Here is a 25,124-nt window from a genome sequence, read left to right on the forward strand (position 1 = left end):
GTATTATACATAAAATTTGTGTGTATGGACACATACTTGTACATATGTATGTATGAATGTGTTATTAAATGAATGCATATGTACGTATATACACATAGAAGAACGAAAACAAAAATGCTAGGCCTTATTTTTTACCTGATCTTTAGGCTACTTGGTAAACCGATGAAAAGAAAAATTGTAAAATGTTAAATATTGTAGCGGTTGTTCCTGTACAGTGCAAAGGTGTTGACAACATCAAAAATACGATGTTAAATTGGTATAAGGCATTGATTCACCACGCACGAGGGTACATGGCTCGAGTTCTAATTTTTATGTTATTCTTATTATCTTAAGTATATATTTTTTACTGATTCACTTTTATTTGTATATCGCTATAAATGATATAACATATATATATATATATATATATATATATATATATATATATATATATATATATATATTATATTATATTATATTATATATTATATATATTATATATATATATATAGTATATATATGTATGTATACATATATTATCATATGTATATATAGATAGATACCAATCTGACAAAAAATACAGTTTTTTTATATTGTGGATATATTTTGTCAATGTTAAATTTTCTGTTCGTTGAACCTGTGCGTGAAAGAGATTGTTGTTAAACTGAACAGGAAGTTCGTGCGTGGTAGTGGAAGAAAGTAACACTCCTTTGTAACATTTAGACTGCGTGCAGTCATAGCCACAATCCGGAAACACGAATCAGCTTTTTACATCGATTCAACCACAATGCTTCAGACATTCAGGCAAACTATAAGGTTTCAAATACATTGACGGATAATAATGTAAGCATCAAGCTGCTGTGTACATTCTTATCCTAATTATACAGATTTCGTTGGAGTCTTGACGTCTCTGTTTTTGTGAATAATTTTGAGAAGATGCTGTTACACACACAAACATACTTATTCGTTCACTCGATTACTGTGCCGCTCAGTTATGCAATATACACTGCAGTTGTACATTAAAACTTATGTATCTTATCAAAAGGAGAACAAAGAAAAGAGAGACGTGGTCTTCCGATGCTCGACTACTTGTGACTATTGATGATAGTGTATTTTATCAAGAAAATTGCTAATTTTAAAAAGGTGTATGTCCGTGTATCAAAAGTGAATGTACAGGCAATTTTATTACTCGAGATAATAATTTAATGTTGATATATTTTGCACAAATCATTATTAATATTAATAAACAATTAATATTACCACTGTTGTATTATTCTTTTCTATTGTCTCTATATTTTCAGGCTGTAAAGATATGAATATGGATATGAATGCTGTAATTTAATAATTGTAATTAGGGATTGTAAGGTGAATTATGGTATTGAAGTATAACAGAATTTTCCTACAACATTACTTAGTTTTATTAAAAATGATAACATTGATAATCATTGTACAACTATAGATAATTTACCCTTCCCGTGTATTAAATATTAAGTTGTAGCATAACATTGTAAACAATGTTATTGTAAATAGTATAAATGTATATGTAAGCGGAACTGCGTGAAGAAAGCATGTCCTGTAGAGCAGCGAGAGCTTTTGACGGTGCGTACAAGTTTCTTCTCTTTTACATCCTATATTGGTATAATGACCTCCACACAAATTTTTCGTCATAAAATTAAATTTTGTATCTCTAAACTGTATTCTTAAAAGTATTTTGATAAAGTTTTGTAATGTACCATTAAAGAATTAAAATTAATAACAATTTTTGCTCAGCAATGGAGACCTTATATTAATTGAATACAATTTTATGTTCTAGGAGAAAATCGCTACTCAAACAAGCAACCAGCCCTGAAGACTTCATTTAAAATTTGCATTTTGTGGTAATTGAAGCACTTCGATCATTTTAAACTAGAAGACCAAGAAGAACATCATCTTCTGCCCTCCACGACCGCCATGTTGGTCTCCATGGCTGCTTTCTTCACAAAGGACGCATTTTTCAAAAGGAGCACTTGCTCCTCCGAACTAAACCGTAACCACTCTACATTGTGAAATACTGCATACGAATACATTGCCTGTACTTTTTCCTACACGTTATATTATTTTTTATTCGAATTACTAGTTTGCAGACTTTGTGTTCATGTAAAAAGAAATGTTTGAAAATTGAAAATCCGATACAATGTATTCTGAATCAAATAAATAGGTGTTCGTCTTTAGTTTTCACAAATTCGATAAAAATATCTATACGTGAACATCTGCAACCTATTAATTTCACATGTAATCGATTAATTCCATTCGTTGTAGTTAAGTATCGTTATCGAATCTAAACATTGCTAATTGGAAACGTGTAGAAAATCTTTTCAATATTAATTACTTCTCTATTTTATCGTTTCTAGAGATGTACCCTTACAAAATAGTGTCGAAATTACTTAAAAGCAATTGCAAGACGGTGTAACGTATCTATGAAACGTGAAATAGGTTCGTTTCAATTTGAGCATGGACCTCCTTGGTCTTTGTATAGCAATTCGAGTATGGCTTCGCGTAACGAGCAAATATTTAATTATAGTTACGTTACTAGTCCATTATGTTGTACAAAATGGTTCGACAGAATTTTCCTCCGTTAAGTACAAAATCTAGAATTGTGCCTTATCGAAATACTGTAATTAATGTTGCTAGCTTTACACCACCTTGAGTAGCTCTAAGGTATAAATTAACTTAACATAATAATTAACTTGTCATTCTCCGATGAACGTCGATAAAAGGAATCGTTATTTTCAAATCGTGCGATTACGAGTTTAAAAATAATTCGATACAGTTGCGTTGGTGTTGTTCATTTGTTAAACGATTACAGAAACAGATTTTCGATGGTCGTATTGAAGAATCGAACGAGGCAATCTTTATATGCGAATGATTAATTCATGGTAATTAATTAAGAAACACAATCTATTCTCATTCACGAATAAGATTACGTCTTTGCAGTGGCCATGAATTTCTTAAATTTATGCGATGTTCCGTGTCTTAACAAGAAGATAGATCAGGTGATAATTCGAATTATAATTACTAGAGACTGGCGGATGTTTAGAACAATCCGTATTTCCATATATTATTAATCTTCAATAAGCAGAGTTAAGTAACGTTGTATTGCACGTATTGTGAGTTCATCGAGTTAATAACAAAATAAGGAAAGTCTTTGCATTTTTATCGTCTAGTAATTACATTTAGAAGCCATAATCTTAGCGATACACTTATGCGTGTGCAAAGTTAAAATTCTTATTTCGATAGAAATTTGAATTCTTTCAGATTCGCCGCTACGTATTTTCAAATTGCTTAGCAAGCGAGTTTAATGGCTTTGGAAATGGTTCGAAATGACCGTTGAAAGAGGTTAACGATAGTTCTCAATAAACTAATTTAGATGCGAAAAGATAATATTTCAAGAGACGAATCTCGGCGTTTATTATAAATATTCCTAAAAAAAAAAAAAATTGGTATGTCAGTCGCTACGTGATTACATTTTCAAACGTAATCAATACATAGAATAGATTTTCCGTTATGCATAATTCCAAATATAGAATACAGTTTTCCTCCGTACCGTCGCATTTTCATCTCTGCCATCTCGCGACGTGATCGCGAAATGGCAGCGAAACTGTCAGCCAATCAGAGGCGAAGGCAAAAAAATAGTTCCGATCGCTTCCGACGGTGTCGCTTCGTCTCGCAAAGCCGCACGAAGTTCCAACGGAAAGGCAGCCATAACTTGCGCGCGTCTCAGTTTGACCAAGCGACATCGTTCGAAATCGCTTCGCACATAATCAAGGTAAATACCACCAATTGTTCAAAATTTTCCTCGTTAGAACTGCGTTAAAACTATCAATAGTAACACTAGGGACGGAATTATACCAACATATATCAAAAACTATCATCTTCTGTGATAATAATCCATCTCGAAAGTCTCGCATTCGTGGCTCGAGGTGTCGGTACCTAAACCCGTCAGCCTCTTTCGATTTTTCATCGTTTTATTTTTTCCCCTCACGATTATCAATTCTATCAATATTCACAACGCTCCAAAATTCGTTGTTTCTCTGTGTGCTGCAATTTCGTCTATGTAAGGTATCAGACTATGAAAACTAAATTGTGTAAAACGAAAGTAGACGAACATCAACTACTAATCTTTAGTCCGGCTATTTCCGAGAATCGTACGAAGATCAATTGAACTGTCGATCGAACCGCCGTGAACAGAGAATTCGATAAATAATTTCAGTCGACGTGAAAATCCTGTCGATCGAAAACGGTCGCGATCGAATCCGAAGCAATGGCCGCGCGCACGCGCGCGGCAAATTCGAACGACTGCGAAGATCGTCCCGTGCAAATACTGTGTAGATGTAAAGTATAATATAAAGTGAAAACGCGACCCGGGTGTACTTGTTTTATTTCGACGTGTACTTGTTCGCAGGACGACGCGCGTACACGCCGAGTTCACGTATCGTTTGCCCCGAATCGCTGGCTGTGATTGCGAAAAAGCTGATGAAGCTTGCGGAACCGCTGTCTTTTCCCGGAAACGTAACTGCGACTTGGATAAAACGGAAGCGGAAGCTGTTCATGTGTAAAGTCCTGGGTGGAAAATGAGAATCAGTCGGCACTGTTTTCGTCGACGAGAACAGAACGACTGGGGGCTGGATGAACATGCCGCGTGGATCAGGTAAATGCGCATGCTCGTTCTCAAGCGTTCGATGGCGCGCAAATTTTAACTAACATAATCCGCAGAGTCCATGTCGTACAACGACCCGCCCTCGATGTCATCCGTCGTCGTGTTTTGGCGGCAGTGGTAAACGTACGCCCTCATTGAGACGTTCTCGCCGGTACGCACGCATTTGTAAGTCTCGTCCGGACATCTGCACCTGGAAAGTAATAGAAACGATTTTTGTACAGGAGCGTTCCATGAGTTTTCAAGGCAACAGAATCGTGCCTTATCGTTCAAGGCGACAGAAGGGCTTCAATTACTTCTGGTCGTCATCAGAACCGGTTGTCGTCGTTCAGCTTGTTTTCAACGATGTAAGTTTCAGATTTAATTGTTATTTAATTATTTTATATGTACTCTTGCGTTGCAGGGTAGGCAGTGAACGGTTCATTGTTAAATTGCTCATGCTTATTGACTTAATTACAAGACACGATAATAAACTCCAACAGGATGTTGATGTTTAGAGATTTCTATTAAGCGTTTTCTCCAGGCATAATCCTCTGCATCGATACGTAAGAAAAGAAATAGAACAAGAAATAGATGTTCATTTAAATTGCATCCTTTCAAATCGATTAGCATAAATATATAATCATACAAAAATTCATACGACGACCGTATAACGTTGCTTGTTACAAGCACATATTTCTTTCTTAAATAATTAGATTTGTGTGCAACCATTAAATTCGCATTCGAATGAGATGTTAATGATATGCTCATTAGTATGTTCATTAACGATCCCCGGTGCACAGTTAAATTACAGCGGTGGGTTGGAACGGTAAAAAATTAATGAACGAATTTGAATGGAAACTGGCGACAGAGATTAAAGATTCATCGTAAACCCGCCGACAAACGATAAAACATTTACTGCCTCCTTTTTACTTGGCGGGGTTACTGCGTACAGGCCAGTTCATTCATAAAGATCGAGCTTTATCGGCCTGTTTTTTGCTTATTCGAGATAAGTAATGGACGTAAAACGGGAATCGTAAATACTCGACGGTTTTTCGTGGTCCTCGGGAAGCCGCCGAGCAAACATCTTGGTAACGTGTGTTCATTCATAATCGATAAGAATGCGCGTTATCGTCAACAAATTTTCTGCTTAGCTCGCATTTATCGCGATCGTCTCGAGAAAAAAATGAAAATTCACGTGATTAATCGCGATTCGCTGACGACTCTTATTTCTCATTAAACAAATCTCGTTTTCTGTCCGTTTCAGCAAAATATTTTGCAGTTTGTTTGTTTTCACTTCTTCTTCTTTTTCTCACTCATTTTGATAATCATCTTAAGACTCGACGCGCTGACAATTATTTGTGACTTGCTCGCTACTTTAGTCTCAATATCCTACGTACCGAAAATATCGTTTCCATTCTTATAATCATTGTAATATTATTTTTGTAGCGTTACTTACGTGTTGGCCATGAAAACTGTGGCTCGCCGAGTATCGGTATGGAAGGGGTTCCATCCGCACGGGGTGTCGTAACATTTCCGTTGAGGTTTGTCGTCGATTTGGCTCTCGGTGGCTCTCTGAGACCTCAGACCGTCAGGATTCATGTCGTGAACAATGCGTCGCAGCTGCTCCGCGAATTCCTGTGAACAAGCACATGGAAACTGAACTTTTTTTTATTCCTTTCTATTGCTAATTTTCATCGACTGTTTATTAATTGCTAGATTGAATCGGCAAAGCTATCGGAACGATACCAGAACATGGTTATTATTGATTAAACATCTATTCGACTCCAGTTTTCTGAAATCAACGGAGAAAGTTTACATTTTGTCTAGTCTACTGATCAGACCATCAGACAGATAAACGTAGTCGAAAGTGATTAAACGAAAATAGCGAGGTATATCGTGTCGTTTATTAGAACTTTGTACACGTTGTCTGAAATCGGTATCGTCGATTGTCGATCGTCGATCGTCGCAGATGCGTGTGCTGAGAGAGCCGAATCTAAATTGTGTGTCCCGATGAAAGTGAAATGACTTCGTCAGAGGAGATAATGTTTCTTCGCGTAAGCATAATCGTGACTTACTCGTACGAGTAAGCACTTTTTCTGCCATTCGATCATCGCGAGGGCTGCTAACTTGAACGATTTTTGGGCGTTGCCTAGAGAGAACTTTCACTGGAATCGGAGACCCGATACTCTCAATAAAATTAATAATTACTTATACTAATATATACTATATATATATATATATATATATATATATATATATATAGTATATAGTATATAGTATATAGTATATATATATAGTATATAGTATATAGTATATATCAATTACGTGTATATATATAATATATACTATATTTGCTCGTAATTGACGGAATGTTTTTCTCACAGAATGGAAGATACATGATCTCTGTGTTTGTTTGGAATAGTGGAGCACGAACAAGCGTAACAGATAACCGGGCTTATGGCGAAATTTGAGCGATTATCTTTCGCGCGCGTTTAACGCTCAATCTTTTCGTCGCGGTGAGGGTCAGTGCTATTGATTTCGCGTTTGGAAAATTTTAGGCCTCTTCGTAGAATTTTAGGACACTCGGTGTCGCGAACAACGTACGGATTCTGTTTAGTCCGATGGACAGAAGATATCGTAAAGAAATAAGTAAGCTTTCTTTTAAACGCTGTTTGAAGAAGGGCTGAGTCAGTGAACCGATGATTCGAGGAAGGAAATTATAGACTTGGGAACACGTAGCTTTGTTCCCCGATTGCATCATGTTAGATGGCAGCAGATCACAAATTCTTTCCTTTATATTAAACAGATTTCTTGGCATCGTCGAACAATGTTAATTCGCTTCTCGACAATGGGCAAGCTACTTTCGTTACTTATTTGGCGAACAGACTATCAGATTCTGTAAATTGTTTTACAATCATTTACCACGGAGATATGTTTGCAAACATTCTCCATCAGCAACGAATGAAATCAAATTCTGTTTCACATCCTCGGGAATATAATTTCGATCGTACATTCGGATTCTGCACTTATCGGAAATCGTAACTGATTCCAGTGTTTCATCGAACAAGGTACAACAGAGTGCTGCAAAATTGTTTCAGTGGAACGAGAATGTCGCGACCAGCCAAGTGATAAAACCTTTCACAATTCTGTCAAATTGTCGAGAACGTGGTTGTCTATATATTAAACAAATTCTGAGGAGATTTCACGAACGAGACTCGAGAAGAAGACTCGTTAAAATATTAACGCGTGCACCATCTTTCGAATACAGAAGCGATTAATAATAATAATAATCGCGTTGCGACGATTTCTGCAGAATTTGTAGCGAATCACGTGCGGAACCGACACGATTCTAAAATATTGATCAGCGTGGATGAGGACAGACGATACATTTACGAACGATCGAATAAACATGCGTGCGCGATAAATTGCTACCGAACGTGTTCCTACGATCATTGTACAATCGAGACAATTCGCACGATCGGAGATCCATGAAAATCTGCTCAACGATGATTCCTCAAATCTACATTTCTGTACAAAATGAAATCAACGTTGTGCATTTCATTTAAACAGATCAAGTCATGCGGCAGATCCAACGTTCCATTCACGAAGGATCATTCTCCATTAGATACTCGACTTCCTTCCGAATTATATACCCCGACATAGCCCGTCAGGATCAATTATCGCGCGAACTCCGTTGACAATCATCCGACCATCGGGTAAAGATCCCCGAAATCCCCGGAAAACAGAGTGCCCTCGCGGTCCATAAACTCTGATAGGAATCCGTAGAACGGGACCATAATTCAGTAGAATAAGGAAGCTCTCTCTCTCTCTCTCTCTTTTTCTCCGACCGATATCCCGTCGCGGATGCTATCATTTACGATCTCCGGCAGCCGGAATAAAAATAAAGGGAGGTTTCATCCCCGTGCCGCGGCGAAACGATCGATTACCATTAACATCGCTTACCTCCGATCGCACCGCTGCGCTGAGCGAGAGGGTTGCCAGACACACGACTCCCACTACCGTCACCACCAACTTCAACAATACCGATCTCATTCTGTCAATATTTCGGTCTTTCCGGCAACTTTCCTCGTCGTTGTCCCAGAAGGTCTAAAAGGACCGTTTCTCTCCCTCTAGAGATCCTCCTGTTTCCTCTTCCTCGTTCGCCCCGTCACCCTTCGATCCAACGACACGGACCGCCGGTTCTCTCGGTGTCCTCTGACGATATTTAGGGATCGTCGCCGGTTTCCAGGTGAACCACCTTCGGGATATCGATCGACGCAGTACGATCCTCTAACGATCTCTTCCCCTGCGGGCTTCCGGTGGACTCGCGAGCGATCGCTAGCCGGCGACTGATAAGACCACGGTACGACGATCGGTTTTCCACGCGTGCTACTATCGGTTCGACGGGCTCGGGTAACACGGATTCGGAGTTTAGGCTTCTTCCGACTTTATACATAGACGACGACTCGTATAGAGAATGAGAGGAGGACCGAGCGGCCCGCAGTTTATATAGGCTGTGCTTCTAGTGGCGGGAGAGTCTGTTTAAGAAGGAAGAGGAGGGAGAGGTGGTGCGAGAGGGGAGGGAATATTAAGTATTAACCCTTTCCGGTGGAGAAGCATATTCCCTGGTTTTTTTGTTATTGTTCCGCGGATTAGTTTCTAGCCGCGGATCCTCTTTTTATCGCAACCCGGGATTTTGCGGTTTTATTTTCAACGGCTCCGTGCAACAGACCGGCGGTATCTTCTTCTCGTTGTCGTTGCGACAGGGTTGTTCCACGACGCGTTGCCTGCCGAAACACGATCGCGAAAATTCTCGCGGAATCGCGATGTGCGCTCGATCGACGAGGTGGAATGAATGGTTTCTTGACGTATTTGCGCCCTGATCGTCCCAATAACATTCAGCGATATTCGCAAAAATTAGCGTCGACTGGTTTTTTAACAGTTGGCCGGGTCTGAGAAAAGCAGCGATTTTATTAACGAGACAATCGAGTTCGCGGAACCGAAAGCAGGGAGTGTCTTGGTAATTGCTACATCGAACCTGTTGGATTATAAAAGTCCTCGTACGATTTATTTTATGTTAGTTCACTGCGATGGCAATTGGTTTCTAAACCTAGCCGATTTTGTTCGATTTTCTTTAGCCAGTTTGGTTCGATTTACGTTCGATTTTGCATCTCGCGTGCAACTTTGCAGCGGGCTGCAATGCAAATCGTTTTCGAGCCGTGTCAAAGTACGGTGCAGTTTCGTTCGATTTTATCTCTACTTCGAATCTCGTTTGTAATCTTTTTCTATTTTCTTTTTTTTAGGTAGCTCTCCTCTGTTCAGTAATTTTCGAAAACTCGGAGGGAGAAGTTGAGAATCGATAACGCTCGCAGATTACTATCGATATCAGTTTTTCTTCTGCGTTGCGAACGCCGGCCGTGCATCGCATTATCTCGGTTGCAGTTTTCCCGAGGCTTTTGTGGAATCATTGACTTTATCTGAAGGAATGTTACGCAATTAAAACATTCGGTCGCCGATCGCAGAGCAACGTTTGGTCAGCGTCGATGAAGCATTTTAATCGACGGAAGATGTATGTAATTCGTGTAACGATCATCGAAGTCACTGGAATTTTCCTACTCGTGCCGTTACGGGGATAATCCTGCAAGGGCTGTCTCGCCAATGGGAGCTCGCTGTTTCATCGCCGGTGGTTGCATAAGGAAAAATTAATAAACATCATAAGTGTCGTCGGCGAAAGAAATTAGACTTTAATCGGCGTTTATTGGCCGCATAAATATTCCAAGTTTCCGGTACAAATTCACAAGAACCAATCGAGCAAATGTGTTTATTGAGGTTCAAGTTCAATTATCCTATCAAGTTACGTTTGATTTATCGCTGCTTGCATTGCTGGTTCGCGCAAAAATCTCGCGTTACGTTTGTACAGTGTCGCGCGGCGTCGAAGCGGTTTATCGAAGCCTGGAAATATTCGTAACGCCTTAGCCGCCTTCGTTATTACATATAGATGATAACGTTCCGAGCGTTATGCTACACAGATGTAATCGGTTCGAGGAGTTTCGTTCTGCGATATTCAAAAAAATTCACAATACTGTAACAAGATGCGCGTAGAATTTATTTACCGTCGAATACGAGCTGCACGCTAGATTTCACGATTAATTGTTAATAATATAATAATATATAATAATATAATAATATAATAATATAATAATATAATAATATAATAATATAATAATATAATAAGTTAATCAACGCTGCATTCTAGATCCGTAACTCTACAAACGAATCACCGGCAGCATTTGCTAGGCTTTAACATTGGGCAACGTCGATTTTTCGAAACTATCCGCACTGTCCAAATATTTGTTCGTTAACTTTAATCCTCGAGCATCTATTGACTGTACTAAGTCAACACTTGTGCCGTCAGCAACGTGTTGCACTATCGGAGACTCTATCGGAGACAGAGACGCTCTTCCGTAAATACGTAACCTGCGTCATCAATGGCCCACGATCGTCTTACGCCATCGGTTATCGTACTGGCTTATCCAGATACGTGAAAATGGATTCCGGGCAGAACTCGTCGGGCCCGGTCCAAACCGGGTTAGAATCGCCGGACAAATGTAATCAGACCGGCAATTACCGGATGGACGATATTTCAGATAGAGCAACTTGCTCCTCGAAGCGGGATCGAATCACGGTCCACCTCTGCTAGTTTATAAACTCTCTATAATCGGCAACTGAGCGCAGCTGCGAAGAAAATCGTGCAACAAAAGATCACAGTCGCGCGCCCACGTGGGCGAGACACCTAATTCTTAACCAAGTTTCGAAACTACGCTAAGACTTCGCTAAGATTTATCGAAACACGTCACTGCGATCTTTCGGATGCGAAACTTTCAGCTTCGTAGCTTTCGATCACTAATTAATCGAATCGTGGCAATTTTTCAGAGTCGACGAACGACGCTCGCCGCGTTCAAGAATGCATAGAAGCGGTTGCTCCCGAGATTTCGCGAAGCTGCACCCCGAGCATCCCCCGAGAGGCCGGTCTGCGGTCGAATCTCCGATCTCGGTTGCATTCACCGCGTGCACCACGAGGAATCGTCGCCGACGGAAGCCCGAGGGATTTTCCAAGAAAACCACGCGGTCCCACGATCCGTCGTTATCTACGCGGCGCATCGGAATCTTCGAGACAGCCCTGTCGGGCCGGCCGGTATTGATATTCCCCTCGTGTTCCCAACCGATCGGAGGCTGAAAAGTGGAACAATCGATTCCAAGTAAACATCAGCGACAAGCTGGCCGCGGGATCGACACCACACGAAGAGAGGAAGAAGATTGGTGGGCAGCGTTGTTTACCGCGGCGCATCGCGAGGCCGGAGAAGAGAGGATCGTCGTCGCCCACGGGCATTTGTTAGTTCGACGACAGATAAAACGCACGTGAGTCAGTGATGCTGTTTGCTGGGGCTTGTCGGGGGCACGTCACCATCCCGGCCAATGGCGAACGCCGATCAACGTGACGTCCGATCGCCTCATGCCGGCCGGGAACACGATCCATCTATCTCCTCTCTCATTGACTTGCTCGGATCGTCTTGTCCGGATTCCACGACGCGTGAAACGGGGCAAAAACATTTTTCCGTCTCCCTCGCGCGCCTCCGGCCACCGGCCGTCGCCCATCCGTGATGCGATCGTGTCGGTACCACCGCACGGAAGAATTTTCGCCGTTTTCCGTTTTCCGCGTTAAGACCCTTCCCCGCCGCCGCCGCCGCGTTCCGGAGTTGCAAATTCTTCGCGGCAGATTGAACTTAATTCGCGACCGCATGGTCGGCTCGTTTCGCTGACTGTACACCCGCAAACATTGTTCTTTCGCGAGACGCGCCGCGATCGTTCGTTGCCGTTGCGTCGATCGGGCCCGTCGCGATCGAGATTCTTTTGCTGTTCGTTCGTCGTCGAATTCGGTTGTTCTAGGAACCGCGGAACGAACTCTTTTGAAATTCTAAGGCTGGATCGAGCCTAATTCGCTGCCAATAGTCTGTCGATACTGGCGAGATCACTGTAAATATTTCAGCCGTTTATTTTTAAAGAGTCCGTTTGTCTCGGAATCCAGACGTTTGCGGATTTTGCGTTTTAATAAATTGAGAAATATTCGCGAAATGAGAAACGTGGAAATGTAAATGTTAACAATCGAGTGACCGCATATTGTTTTTATTGTTTGTTAGGCTTGCTCTAAGACCGCGGTATGCTTCGAGCATTTTCTGGTAACATTTTTGCTCCGGGATCGCCATCGAAAGCTTCTAGATTTATGCTTCCGTCCCTTCTTGTCCAAACATCTTCGTTTCCCGATTGTTCGAAATTGTTCGCCGATTGTTCGTCTCGGCATTGAAATCTAGCGAACGTCTTTTAAGTGTTAAAACACAGCTAGCTCGACGGTTTCGGAGAAAAACGGGCTTAGGCCACGTTCGTTCTCTGCGGGCCACAATCGCGATCCTTTTAACGGCTGTCCTCTCATTCGATCGTCGATACGCCAGTTGTAAACGGAGACTCGCAGATCCTAATTCACGATCGGCTAGTCAGTAAAAACGTGCTAAAAACGCTGCGAGCGTTCGCCTAACGGCAGAGCTGATCGCTCCCTTCCGAATCGATCGGTGGATCATTAGTCAGAATCCTTTCGCTGTTCGCTCTTTCTTTTTGGCCGTTGATGCGTCTTGGGAACTGTAAAACGAGTTCTCGCAAGTTCTTGGTAGGAGAGCAACTAGACTGAACCTAACTCGCGGCAGATGTCCAATTGATTCCCCTAACATTGCTGCAAATGTTTTTCTACCGCCAGATGCGTCACTAAACTATACTAAAAAGCCATCCTGTCGAGAACGGTGCAAGTATTTTTCTTTCCGAATCGCGTCTTGTCTGATAGTAGACAGAGAATCAAGCCGAATAAAGTATCGAATCTCCTTTTAGCCTGTCTGGAATCTTGGGTGACTCGGTCGTCGTCGTCGTTCCAAGGTCGTAGAAATACAATTTTTAAGGGAACACCGCCTCGCGAAGCGTTCCCAATTTTTCAACGGCGCGTTCTTCGATCCGGATCGATCGCATTCCGCGATCTGCGGAATCAGCCGTGTTCCGTGGAAATATTTTTGCCGCAGCGTGTATAGTTCGCGGCGGATAGGCGGTTCGTTTAATTTTAGTCGACCGATTACAAAATGATCTTCTTCTTCTGGCCCTACACCGCCTCAGTTTGGCAGTCGATGTGAGAAACGGCACGTAGACCACCGCCATTGCCGACTGTCTTACCTGCCCTCTGTCACGTATCTACTCGGAAAAACCCCCGAGATCAATTATCCGTGGCTTCGAGACCGCGGCAGCTTAGCCGACCCAACCCTAATTGGCTAATAGACTAAATCTGTAGCCTCATCGTTTCCGAAAGGCGACGGAATATTTCTGTCACTGACTCATCGATTTGTGTCGGAGCCTCTCTTCGCGGTTTACTATACACGACGCTCGTTCGGTAAGTTCATTCATCAGGGGGTGAACTGGGTTTCGAGCCGGTAAACGCGAATCCGATTTTATTTATTTACTGATATTCCATTTTTATGTACTGATATCTCTCTTTATATATATTCAGTAAATAAATCGATCAATATATGGAAAGTTAGCCATTAGTTATAACATTACAAAGAAAAAGAGAAAAATACGAAAAGGAATCGTGTGAGACACCTGTTACAACGTCGTCTGCGCAACAGAAATCACGCTCGAGCAATAATCATCTCTTCCCCGCCTCTTCGACCGTTTCCACGAATTGTTTTTAGGATTCGGTTTGAAGATGGTCCGCGGGGAGATAAGTTCTTGATATCCGAATCAAACATGCTCTCTCTCTCTCTCTCTCTCTCTGTCTCTAACTCTTCTTCGCTCTCTCGCTCCCTTGCTCTTCTCTCTCTTTCTTCTTAGCTCTCTCGCTCCCTCGCTCTTCTCTCTCTCTCTTCTTCGCTCTCTCGCTTTTTCTCTCTCTCTCTCTCTCTCCCTTTTCTTCGCTCTCTCGCTCCCTCGCTTTCTCTCTCTCTCTCCCTCCCTCTCCCTCCCTCCCTCTCTCTCTCTCTCTCTCTCCCTCCCTCTCCTTCCACCCCGATCTCTATCATTTGCGCACGTCCGCGCACGCTTGCTCGTCCGTTCTTCTTTTTAGGCGGCTTTCTTATGTCAACCGGATTGCATCACCGGCGAAACGTAAACCGGGCGAAATTTCGTGCGCGCATATTTTTCCGTGAGAAACTGCGTTTCGCCGAGATATCGAGTTTCGATTAGACGGTTCCGCAATACCGCAATCTCTCGATGAAGGCCGCAAAGAACGGGGGTGGGTCGCGCCGACGACGAATTCCGCCGATTCGCGGTGGCCACGCGGCCCCACGCTCTGCCAACACGTGGATCCACCCTCTATCGAAACCCGAACGCGACCGCGAACTTGACCGGTAGACTGCGGATGTTCCTGCGGACTTCGATTTTGCCGGAATCGATGTAGAAATCCGCTGAAATCGTCGCTAAATATAATCGCGTCACCTAACGATCGGTTTTGAAATCTGAAACAGGGTGAACCTATCAATCGGTACACTTGGGGTTGTTTGTTCGGATCTGCTGAACTCTCTGGATCACCCTAAACATACGAGGTATTGCGATTCATTGAGTAAAAACGTGTAAGTCATCTTTTGCGGATGTCATCGGATCTTCATTTTTGCATTTTTTGTGGAACAATTGTTTCTTAAATTATAGCTTTCGAATTTTGCACAGAGCGTACCTCACGACTCCGGCACTCTTAGGGGTGATTATTGGATTTATTAACACTAAATCTATCACCGTCGGCCAAACGACCGGTTTCGCATTTTTTGTCTCATAATTATTCAAGTCGTAAAGCTGCCGCCATTAAAAATTGTTGAATATGTTTCTTTGCACAGGCACGCATTATTAGGAAAATTGTGAAAAACTTGAATAAATTCTTTCTTGTAATTCTCATGGAATTGAAAAAATTGCCGGTAGATATAGGCGACGAACATATCTGTGACCCTGAATTTCAGTTTCTTTAAGGGTTTTTAACGCGAGGCTCGAATAATCGGATATCCTCTTCTGAAATTCTGCATTTTTGTGCGCAATTTAAGCGCGAATCGGGGAGAAATTATTGTACCGCGGCTTCTGCGTACACGGGAAGGCTTAGGGGTGGTAGCTGGGACCACGTGGAACGGAGCCTTGAACACGAGTTTCGCGCATGAACTAAAGAACACTGACGTAACCTCGACATAATAATAATAATAGTAATAGAATAATAATAACGGTAATAATGATAGAACAATAATATTAGTAATATTAGTAGTAATAATAGAATAACGATAACAGTAATATTAATAGAACAATAATAAAAATGAAAATGAAAAGAATACGATTGAAATATATAAAGCAAACACAAACTAAACATCGTAGCTCCTAATAACGGTAAAAATTTATTGACTAATTTTAAAATTAGTCAAAGAGCGAATGATTCTGACGAATCGACTCGTTCCCGTGTTTCGTTGGTTTGTGCTTGGACGATGGAGATTCTGCGATTAGAGAGAGCAGCCTACGCAAGCTCGAAGAAAAAGAGCGCGCTAAGGCCAGAGCTCCCCTATAGAATATAAATAGGGAAAAGCACGTTGCGGGGACGGTAACGTTTGATTTACATGGTACATTTAGTCGGCGGCAGGCAATCTGCCAACGGAATATTACGTTATTTTCAATAGCGGTGCTTGAATTACTGTGATCGGCACCACTGAAAATACATATATTGTTTATTATTCCGTTGAAACGTCCACAGCGACGATCGAGGGGGTGGCGCGGCGACGTTCGAGAAAAATTCACCCGTGGGAAACAATTTCTTTTTAACTGTGAGAAATCGGAGTCGTGCGAAACGTAATCTCCGATCAACGATTGTAACTCGTTAATTAATATAATTAATGTATGTACAACTATATAACAAATAGATGTACAACTATATACAGGTGGTATAATAACTAATTGTTGCGTAACTTATGGTTATAATAACTGACGAGTCATGATCGTTAATCATTTTTACATAATTTATGGTCATAATAACTAACGAGTCGTAATCGTTAATCATTGTTGTCCAACTTATGGTTTATAATAACTGTCGGGTCGTAATCGTTAATCATTGTTACGTAACTTATGGTTATAAGAACCAACAAGTTGTAATCGTTGATCGTTAACCAGATTTGCCAATGTAATGTAAATGCAACATTCGGTTTTCCGGCCAAATAAAAAGATAGAAATAATTATTATGAACAATCTGTATGTGAGAGCCGTTTATTTTGAAAGTGGCCTATAAGTCCGTTTACTTTAAAATCCAGATATTTAAGGATTTTTGCGTTTTAACAAATTGACAAATATTGGTAACTCATAACAAGGGTTCTAAGGGTTATTGTGTTCTAGAGGTTTCGCTGAAACGAAATGATATATAGCCTAGAAATGTAAATATTAAAATAGCTGGCTCGATGTTATCGGAAAATGGACTTAGGCCACTTTTGAAAGAAAAAAACACGCTCGTACACGCTTTCGTATCGCTTTTGTATTTCTGGTCGCAACGACTAACCGGTTAATCGTCGAAATGCCAGAGCTTCGCGAACAGAGCTTGCAGAAACGAGCGCCTCGATCGAACAAACAATGAATCAATTCACATTGATCGGGAATGTTTAAGGGGAACAGAGGATTGTTCAAGAAACGGAATGTGTTCAGTCGCGACGGAAGGGATCGGTGTTTCTGTGAATGGGGAAAGGGACGCGCGCGTGAAAACCGACATCATGCTGTTGATCACGTACGTCGGAACACCGTACCAGGAATTCTTACGTCTGCCGGTTATCGTGAGTCCCTAATGATGCTAGATCATCCACGGAGACCGGAGGAGTTCCCCGAAAAAAGGAGCACCGCGATCTGTAAGCGATTAGAGAGAACAGCTCGTCGTTCTGCCGAGTTAGGTCAAGGGAGGAAACGTTCCATCGCCGTGCCCGTGGAAACTGCTGCTGACGATGCAATCTCCTGTACAGGGTGTAATAAATACTGCCTGTTATTATCATCGCATCCGGATGTCGGGAGTCGATTACGCATCGATTTTCTCGAAACGACCTTACGCCGATGCGGTTTCTCAAAATTTGACGTCTTTCGAACCGTTTGGAGTAAATTATTCTAATAGCGGTTTTGTATTTTCTCCATTCGTTTTTGCTAGAAGTGCATAAAATTCGCTGTACAATAATAGCATCTTCTTGATAATATTCGTTGATATTCATTGATAATATTCATTGATATTCATTGACAATATTCATTAATAATACTCATTGATATTCATTGATAATATTCATTGATATTTATTGATAATATTCATTGACATTTATTGATAATATTCATGGATATTCATTGATAATATTCATGGATATTTATTGATAATATTCATGGATATTCATTGATAATATTCATTGATATTTATTGATAATATTCATGGAAATTCATTGATAATATTCATTGATATTCATTAATAGTATTCATTGATATTCACTGATAATATTCACTGATATTCGTTGATAATATTCATTGATATTCATTGATAATATTCATTGATATTCATAGATAATATTCGTTGATAATATTCAATACAAAATTAAGCGCACGTTAAATAACTATCTCGATTTCGGTCTCGATCTCGATCTCGATCTCGTCTCGTCTCATTTCTCCTCGATTGTAACGATTGTACCATTTTCAGTTCCCACCGGAAGACACGAACGGCCCGGGGGCCTTGGTCCCTTCTGAGAAGCGCACGCGGAAAAATCGCAATGCATCAAGCGTAATCGAGAGCGCAGCGTCCGCGAATCTCGATCGCCGGACGAATTTCCAAGAATCGTGTAAACGCATTTTCTCGTAAGTCGTCTCCCTGTGTATGTGCCATTTAGCTATTCAGCTACTAAATGTACAGCATTTAATGACCCGCGGGTCAAGGATCGAAATTTACGATGTTCACTGTCGCGTTCGATCGGCCGCACTTCTTTCTGCATTATCGTCGGACGACGTTGCACAAAATAGTCTTGTTACTAGATAGATTAATTGCTTGCACATCATACGTACATGATCTACCAAGTGCGGATGTCATTCATTTTTCTTTTTGAAATCGAGAGAAAATTTGAGTCTTCTTCGTACAAGAAACGATAATTCTTCTACGGTGGTAATAATAATTACGAAGAAATGTTAATTAAAATACTGTATCTACTGGTTTAGTGTTAAAGTGACTAACAAGTGTTGTCTTATGAGAATTACGAGAAAGTATTTATTGAAATTTTTCATAAATCTTACAAAGAAATATATAAATCTATATAAATACTTCAGTAATTATGAAATATATAATAATATATATATATATAATAATATAATAATATAAAGATATATATAAATATAATATCAATAATTATGAAATAAAAAATGTGAAACCGGTCATTTGACCGACAGTAATAGGTTTATTGTTACTGTAGCTATAAAAGAAATCGTAGTGCAAAGGGTGCAAGGGTGCATGGGAGTCAAATTCGATCTCTTCCTTTGTGAAATTAAAACGTTCCACCCTCTGATAGCCTGAATTTAGAAACTGAACATTACAAACCATCGTACACAAAATGAAATCTCTTCTGCGTACAAAAAAATGATCTACAAACGCGCACGCGACGCAGATCTACCATCTAATCGCAACAATTCCTTTTTTTTTATCGCGAATGTACAAACTCTGGAATTACATGAACACATTTATCATGTAGAAATATTGCAGATATTTAACGCTTCGATAATCCAATTTAAAGGATTCCACACGGTGGAGATAATGTTCTCGTGTCGCGTGCATTTCCTCACGAATCGGTGAATGCCGCGAAGTGCACGTACATTGCCGAAACAATGCACAAGTTCAACCGACAGGCCGCTCGTCCAAGGCCGCTCGGCCCAGGTGTCCAAGCGTCAACCCGCCGAGGATGATGTCCATTTATCGATTTCATTCTATAGAATCATCGTTGCGCAATGTTGCGCGTGTTACCGCAATCCGACTGTGATTTCGGCGTTTCGATAGTTCCCGCAGCTGTGTGTATGTCGAAACGTTTGAAAGCAAGTCATAGTGCACGCGAGCGTGTCGCATCTCCGCGCGATAAGTAGACCGCGGATTTATGCATTTATGGAAAAATTCGGTAGTTGCAATTTCAAATAGCGTAAAAAAATTGAAAGCATTTTGAAACGTCGACGTATTACTATCAATTTATTAAGCGGATTAAAGGAAAAATGAAATTGCCACTTGGTTTTTCTATTATTCGCGATTCACGTGGACAATTTCGCCTAAAAATCCGCGGTCTAACAACAACGTTCCGCGGGTACAACACTTCGGATCTCGCGCCTCGAACTTGAAACATTTGTCCTACGTATAGAGCACCGTGCAGCGTACAATTCGTCGTAGTTTTCAAAGGGTTTCGCGGAGGCGCGCGTAGGAACGAACAGAAAATTAACGACAGGCACGAAACCAAATTTTCCGAGCGCGTCGGATCGACGGCGCACAGTCATCCGTCGATGACGCACGACGATGAAAGTCGAACGGGGGTAACAGTGGAACTACGCACAAGACCCGGGGCCCCGATATCTCGTTAGATAACAAATGATTAATTTCGACGCGCGGTCATTAATTAGAAGTCGGGAGGGCGGTGCGTGTGCCGCGCGGTTCTCGAAAAGAGCAGCGCGATGGAAGAAGAAAAAAAAGAAAGAAAGAAAAATGAACGGTCGAGAAGAAAAAGGAGAGAAGAATCCGTTGATAATACGTCGATAAACGGGCACGAGGATAGCACGAAGTCGAAAAGATCGACAGAACAAAGATTCTCCGACGATCCGCGTACGACGGCCGCCGCAAGCCCATCCCCATGTGTCCGCGATTTAAGCAACGGGCTGACGCAAGGGGACGGCTGCCAGCAGTCATCGAGTCGAAACAGATGATCGCTTCTTTTTCGACTCGTAATAGCGATGATGACACTTGTGCTCGCGATCCGTCAAGCCGGATCGATTTTCAGCCGGTCAGGTGGGATCTTCGGCCGCGTAACGAGCGGAGTTCGTACATTTTTCGGCGAGGACGGTCAGCGGATTTTTCGGTGGTGCAAGGATTCCTTCGATTCGATCGTCGATCATCGACCATAGTCGAACGTTTTAGGAATTTTTATAGGGTCCTGTTGGAAGTTATCTTTTGAAGGGATTGAAGTTAAATCGGAGACGCTGGATATTGGTTCATGCGAGAGGTTCTGTTGGATCTTCTCGATGATAGAAGGGTGCGAATAATGGGGTGGTTTTCCAGTAAGTGAACACCCCTAGTGGATGAACGTTTTTCGAAGTATGCGAAGACGTTTCACACCCTCATTTCACATCAACGTTTGTCACACCCCCTCTTCGAAGTAAAATTTATACGATAAATTTATCGACTTGATTATTATTATTATTATTATTAATATTATTTAATTATATTAATTATATTTTATTATTTATTCAATTATGATGATTATTTTTGTCAATTTATTCGAGCCTTGCAGGTCGTTTTTATAGTTACCGATCGACAACCCCTATAAAAACGAACAACAAGGCTCGATGAATCGTACCTCCCTACATTTACCGTACATCTCTTCACCCTCGCGTCTTCGGCACATCAAAAAGGGATCATTTACGTTCCAGAAAATCGCGCCACGAAGCAGACTGGACCAGACAACTCGCCGCGTCGAGACGAAGAAAAGCGAGCCACGGGTCCACGGATTCCAGAACGAAACCGTAGCCGACCGAGTGAGTAGCAGCTTTAAAATTCATCGTCTTGAAATGTCCGCTCTAATGTTCGTGTGAAACTGCCTTCATTTTCCCGCAGCCGGGTGCATAAAAAAATTGCATTTCCGCCATAAATATTTGGCGAAGGTGCATCGCGGGGCGCGCGCGCGCGCGCGACGCCGTCGGGTCGCGTGACGGATTCGTTGGCGAAACGCGACTTCCACCGTTGCGTAATCCTGGGATAGGCGGCGATGCCGCGAAAATTGGACTAATTATCGTGTGACGAGGGTACTTAGGCGTGCGGTGCCGTGGATACGTATCGGGTCGGGTCGCCTTTGGCCATCCGGTCGAGCAAAGTGCCGGCTGAACGGCAGACGGCGCGACGCCGTTTATTTGCGTCCATGCGACGGCGATGGGACGCGTCGGGTCGTCGCACAGGTGCGTCCCACGGGTTTCTTGGCTGGCTCGATTCTTAGGCCTCTCGCTTCGTTTCTTGCACGCGGCCGGTGCCATTGTCGCCCTGGCCCCCGTCTACGCATGCCGGATCTATTCGCGGTAGATTAGTTGCTGGCAGACCCGACTCCGTCCGATTCGATCCGTCTACGCCCGCAGAACGACGCCGTTGTGTAACGCCGCCGCCTGAAACCAGACTGCGATTTCTCGAGACGTTTGCGCGCGGCCGTAACGCCGGGGTCACACGAATTCTTCGGAACAAGGAGCTTCTGAATTTGGTGACCGCCGCGAGGATTCCCGCTCCTACCGCGGCACCCTTCGACGACGCTCGTTATAGCAATCGCTAGAGCCGCCAAGCGCGGTTTCGCTACGTTTCCTGGCTCAAGGGCCATTTTTCATCGCATTATTTGTTCGGATCGCCGGGGCCGTTGGAACAGGCAAAGCATGCGCTTCGCAGCTTGGATCGTCGGTTTGAAGATCGCGATTTTTGCTGCGTTCCAATGTAACGTCGATCATTTGCTGCTAATTACAGTTTCGCTAGCTTTTTTCTGGTTTGTGGGTCCTTTTTCGAGGCATTTTTTTACTTTAAATCGCTGGGACCATTAAAATAGACAAAATAAGCACTTTGCAGCGATCAATTTTTAAGATCCTGAATTTTTGCTGTATTCCATTGTAATATCAGTTATTTACTGCAGACTTTCGCTATTTTTCATGGCTCATGCGCCAGCCTTTCAATGATTTCTTTGCTTAGATCATTGGGACTATTGAAGTAGAAAAAGTATGCACTTTGCAGCTTGGTTCATCGGTTTGAAGATCCTCGTTTTTCCTGCACTCCGTTACAACACCAGTTGTCTGTTGCAAATTACAGATTCGCCAGCTTTTCTGGCTCGCAGCCACTCCTTCGAAGTTCCTTTTTGTGTTTCGAAACACCATGTTGTTACAATGCCGGTTTTGCAGTTTGCACAACTTGCTTGTAAATCTCCATTCCGGTAGCACCCCTATTCGAGAAGCTTACGATATTGATCACAGCCCGCAACACACAGTTGCATGATCTCTTTTGGCTCGCAGCCTGTTCTTCAAAGTTGCTTTTTGTTTGGAAACACTCAAATTGCTGAAATCTGGATCCTGTTGTGTGGCTTGCATAACGGCGCTTCGGCATCCCGATTCCTAATCCTGAGCCACTAACTGCACGATACTACAACGACGAGAATGGATTTATTTGAGCTTCGCACGGTTTCTACCACGATATATGACTTAATAAATAAATTCATCTAACAAATTTTCGTAGAAACATTTCTACAAATGTCCAGTCATTTCGACTGGATCGGTAGTTCCAGTGTCAACGCGCAGAGAATCGAACGAATTAGTAAAAATTGAAATTAGTAAATTAATTAATTAAACAATTGCTAAATTCTCGTGGATTAGTAAATTCTATTTGACATTGACTAGCCTCTCTGACCAGTACTTCCGCGAAATTAGGGGTTCCTTAGGTCATTTGAAGTAACTTTCTCCTCGGCGAAATTTCAATCCGTGGCTTTGTTTACGAGTTATTAACGAAAAACAGTGACCAATGGGAGGCGAGCTTTGCTGTCGCGAGACGGCCGAGCCAATGAACGGAACTAGGCTTCGCGCGTTCGTTGGCTGCGCCGCCTCACGCTAGCCGAGCTCGCTCCTCATTGGTCAGCGTTTTTCGTTAATAACTCATGAACGGTGTCTCGGAGAAAATTTTTGTAAAGGAGAAAGTTGCTCCGAATGACCTCAGGAATCCCTCATTTCCTGGAGGTACCATAATTGTGGGACACCCTGCATATTCTCGGACTGTGCGGGACGAACGGGTCGTCCGCGGCTGCTCGTCGTAAAATGACAGTAAAACTGAACAACCATTTAAACCGGGACGGAGCCGTTCATCATAACCCGGGAACGCGTCCTTTTGTATTTCCTAAACGAGCGCGACACGAGCCGGTCGTTTGCGTTTGCGACGATTCGGATTGGTTCGCCTCAGTTTCGATAGCGAACGAGGAGACGACAGTTCATTTCGCGTGGTCGTAATCGCAGTCTGCGAAGTTTCGTCGAAATTCCAATTTATGGGCGATCGTTTCTGCGAATCCCTCGCCGAGGTAATCGGCGCCCGGTTAATTAAGCACCGGAGCAGTCGGACTCGTTTAAAACGCGGATTCTCTGTTTTAGAGTCGCTTGGGTTGGATGATTACGGATACTACTCGTGTCTTATTTTCTCCCGCAGGATCATCGCCCGTGATTTTCTGTCGTATTATAGCTCCACTTTTATGCGGTAATCATTCCATCTTTGCTGTTCATTATCTCTCTCTCTCTCTTCGATATTTTCGATATCGTTCGATGACTTGGAGCTGCCGGTCGCGCGATCTTGTCATTTTTATTATTTTCCATCGTCGCTGCTTTCCCACTCTCTTTTCATCTGTCGTTGTTATTTATTAGCTGTGACATGCAATGTTAATTAGCGTTTGTTTCTTCCAGCGTTGGGTACCAACACAAAGACGAGGTTTGAAAGCGACCAACAAAAATTGCCTCGCAAGAATCACAAGATTATATAATCTTATAATTTTATATGTCTTTAATTTTAATAATTTTATACAATTATGATCTTCAGTTTTAGTAATAATATTGTATAATTATGATCTTTAACTTTAATAATATTGTAGTGCCCGATAAAAAATAAAATAATAATGTAGTAATAATATTATATAAATAAATAATATTGTAGTAATAATTTTATAGTGCCCGAGTAAAGAAACATATTCGACAATTTTTGATGGAGCATTGCGACTTCAATAATTATGGTGCTGATAGGTTTAGTGTTGCGCACGAAGCGGCGTATCTTCGAACGGCAATCGCCTCGATTATTGAATTTATGCGTCTGCTTCCGGCGTCGAAAGTTACCGCAGCTTCGCGTATCTCGTCGACTGCGTTAAATGCAAATGTGTCCTCTCTCGGAAAACGCGATAAAATTATCGTCTTAGATAAAAGCCGCGGATTCCGCGAAGCCGTGCGCACGCGACATCGGGCATCGTCGAGCTGTTACGAGCGGATTCATCGGAACGTGGACGATCGCGGCGACGTAGAACTTTTCTAGCGATTTATTGGAATTAGTTAAGGAAAGATCCCGGTTTCGTCGAGTTGGTGCCAAAAGCGATGACTGTCGTTCAGCCTGACTGATCGACGCGGCGTCGTG

The 25,124-nt window shown here is 42.2% G+C and overlaps 1 protein-coding gene and 1 long non-coding RNA gene across 3 annotated transcripts; one reads left to right on the forward strand and one right to left on the reverse strand.

Annotated features, from left to right (window-relative positions):
* Positions 1 to 1,373: 1,373 nt before the first annotated feature.
* Positions 1,374 to 9,137, reverse strand: LOC117222515 (uncharacterized). The gene is made up of 3 exons (XM_033474258.2): positions 8,618 to 9,137; positions 6,111 to 6,289; positions 1,374 to 4,865 (listed from the first exon to the last, which is right to left on the reverse strand). Exons 1-3 carry the CDS (start codon positions 8,705 to 8,707, stop codon positions 4,712 to 4,714), a joined length of 423 nt encoding a protein of 140 aa, XP_033330149.2. The 5' UTR covers positions 8,708 to 9,137; the 3' UTR covers positions 1,374 to 4,711.
* On the forward strand, positions 4,902 to 24,626 carry LOC117222577 (uncharacterized). Of its 2 annotated transcripts, XR_004490728.2 has the most exons (4): positions 4,902 to 5,019; positions 11,588 to 12,073; positions 21,380 to 21,484; positions 24,410 to 24,626. It is a non-coding gene; the product is annotated as an uncharacterized LOC117222577 (long non-coding RNA). The 2 variants fall into 2 exon arrangements; XR_004490727.2 differs by lacking the exons at positions 4,902 to 5,019; positions 11,588 to 12,073 and adding an exon at positions 19,067 to 21,007.
* Positions 24,627 to 25,124: the final 498 nt, after the last annotated feature.

Source organism: Megalopta genalis, chromosome 4, assembly GCF_051020955.1.
Source record: "Megalopta genalis isolate 19385.01 chromosome 4, iyMegGena1_principal, whole genome shotgun sequence".
In the NCBI taxonomy this organism is placed as follows: Eukaryota; Metazoa; Arthropoda; class Insecta; order Hymenoptera; family Halictidae; genus Megalopta; species Megalopta genalis.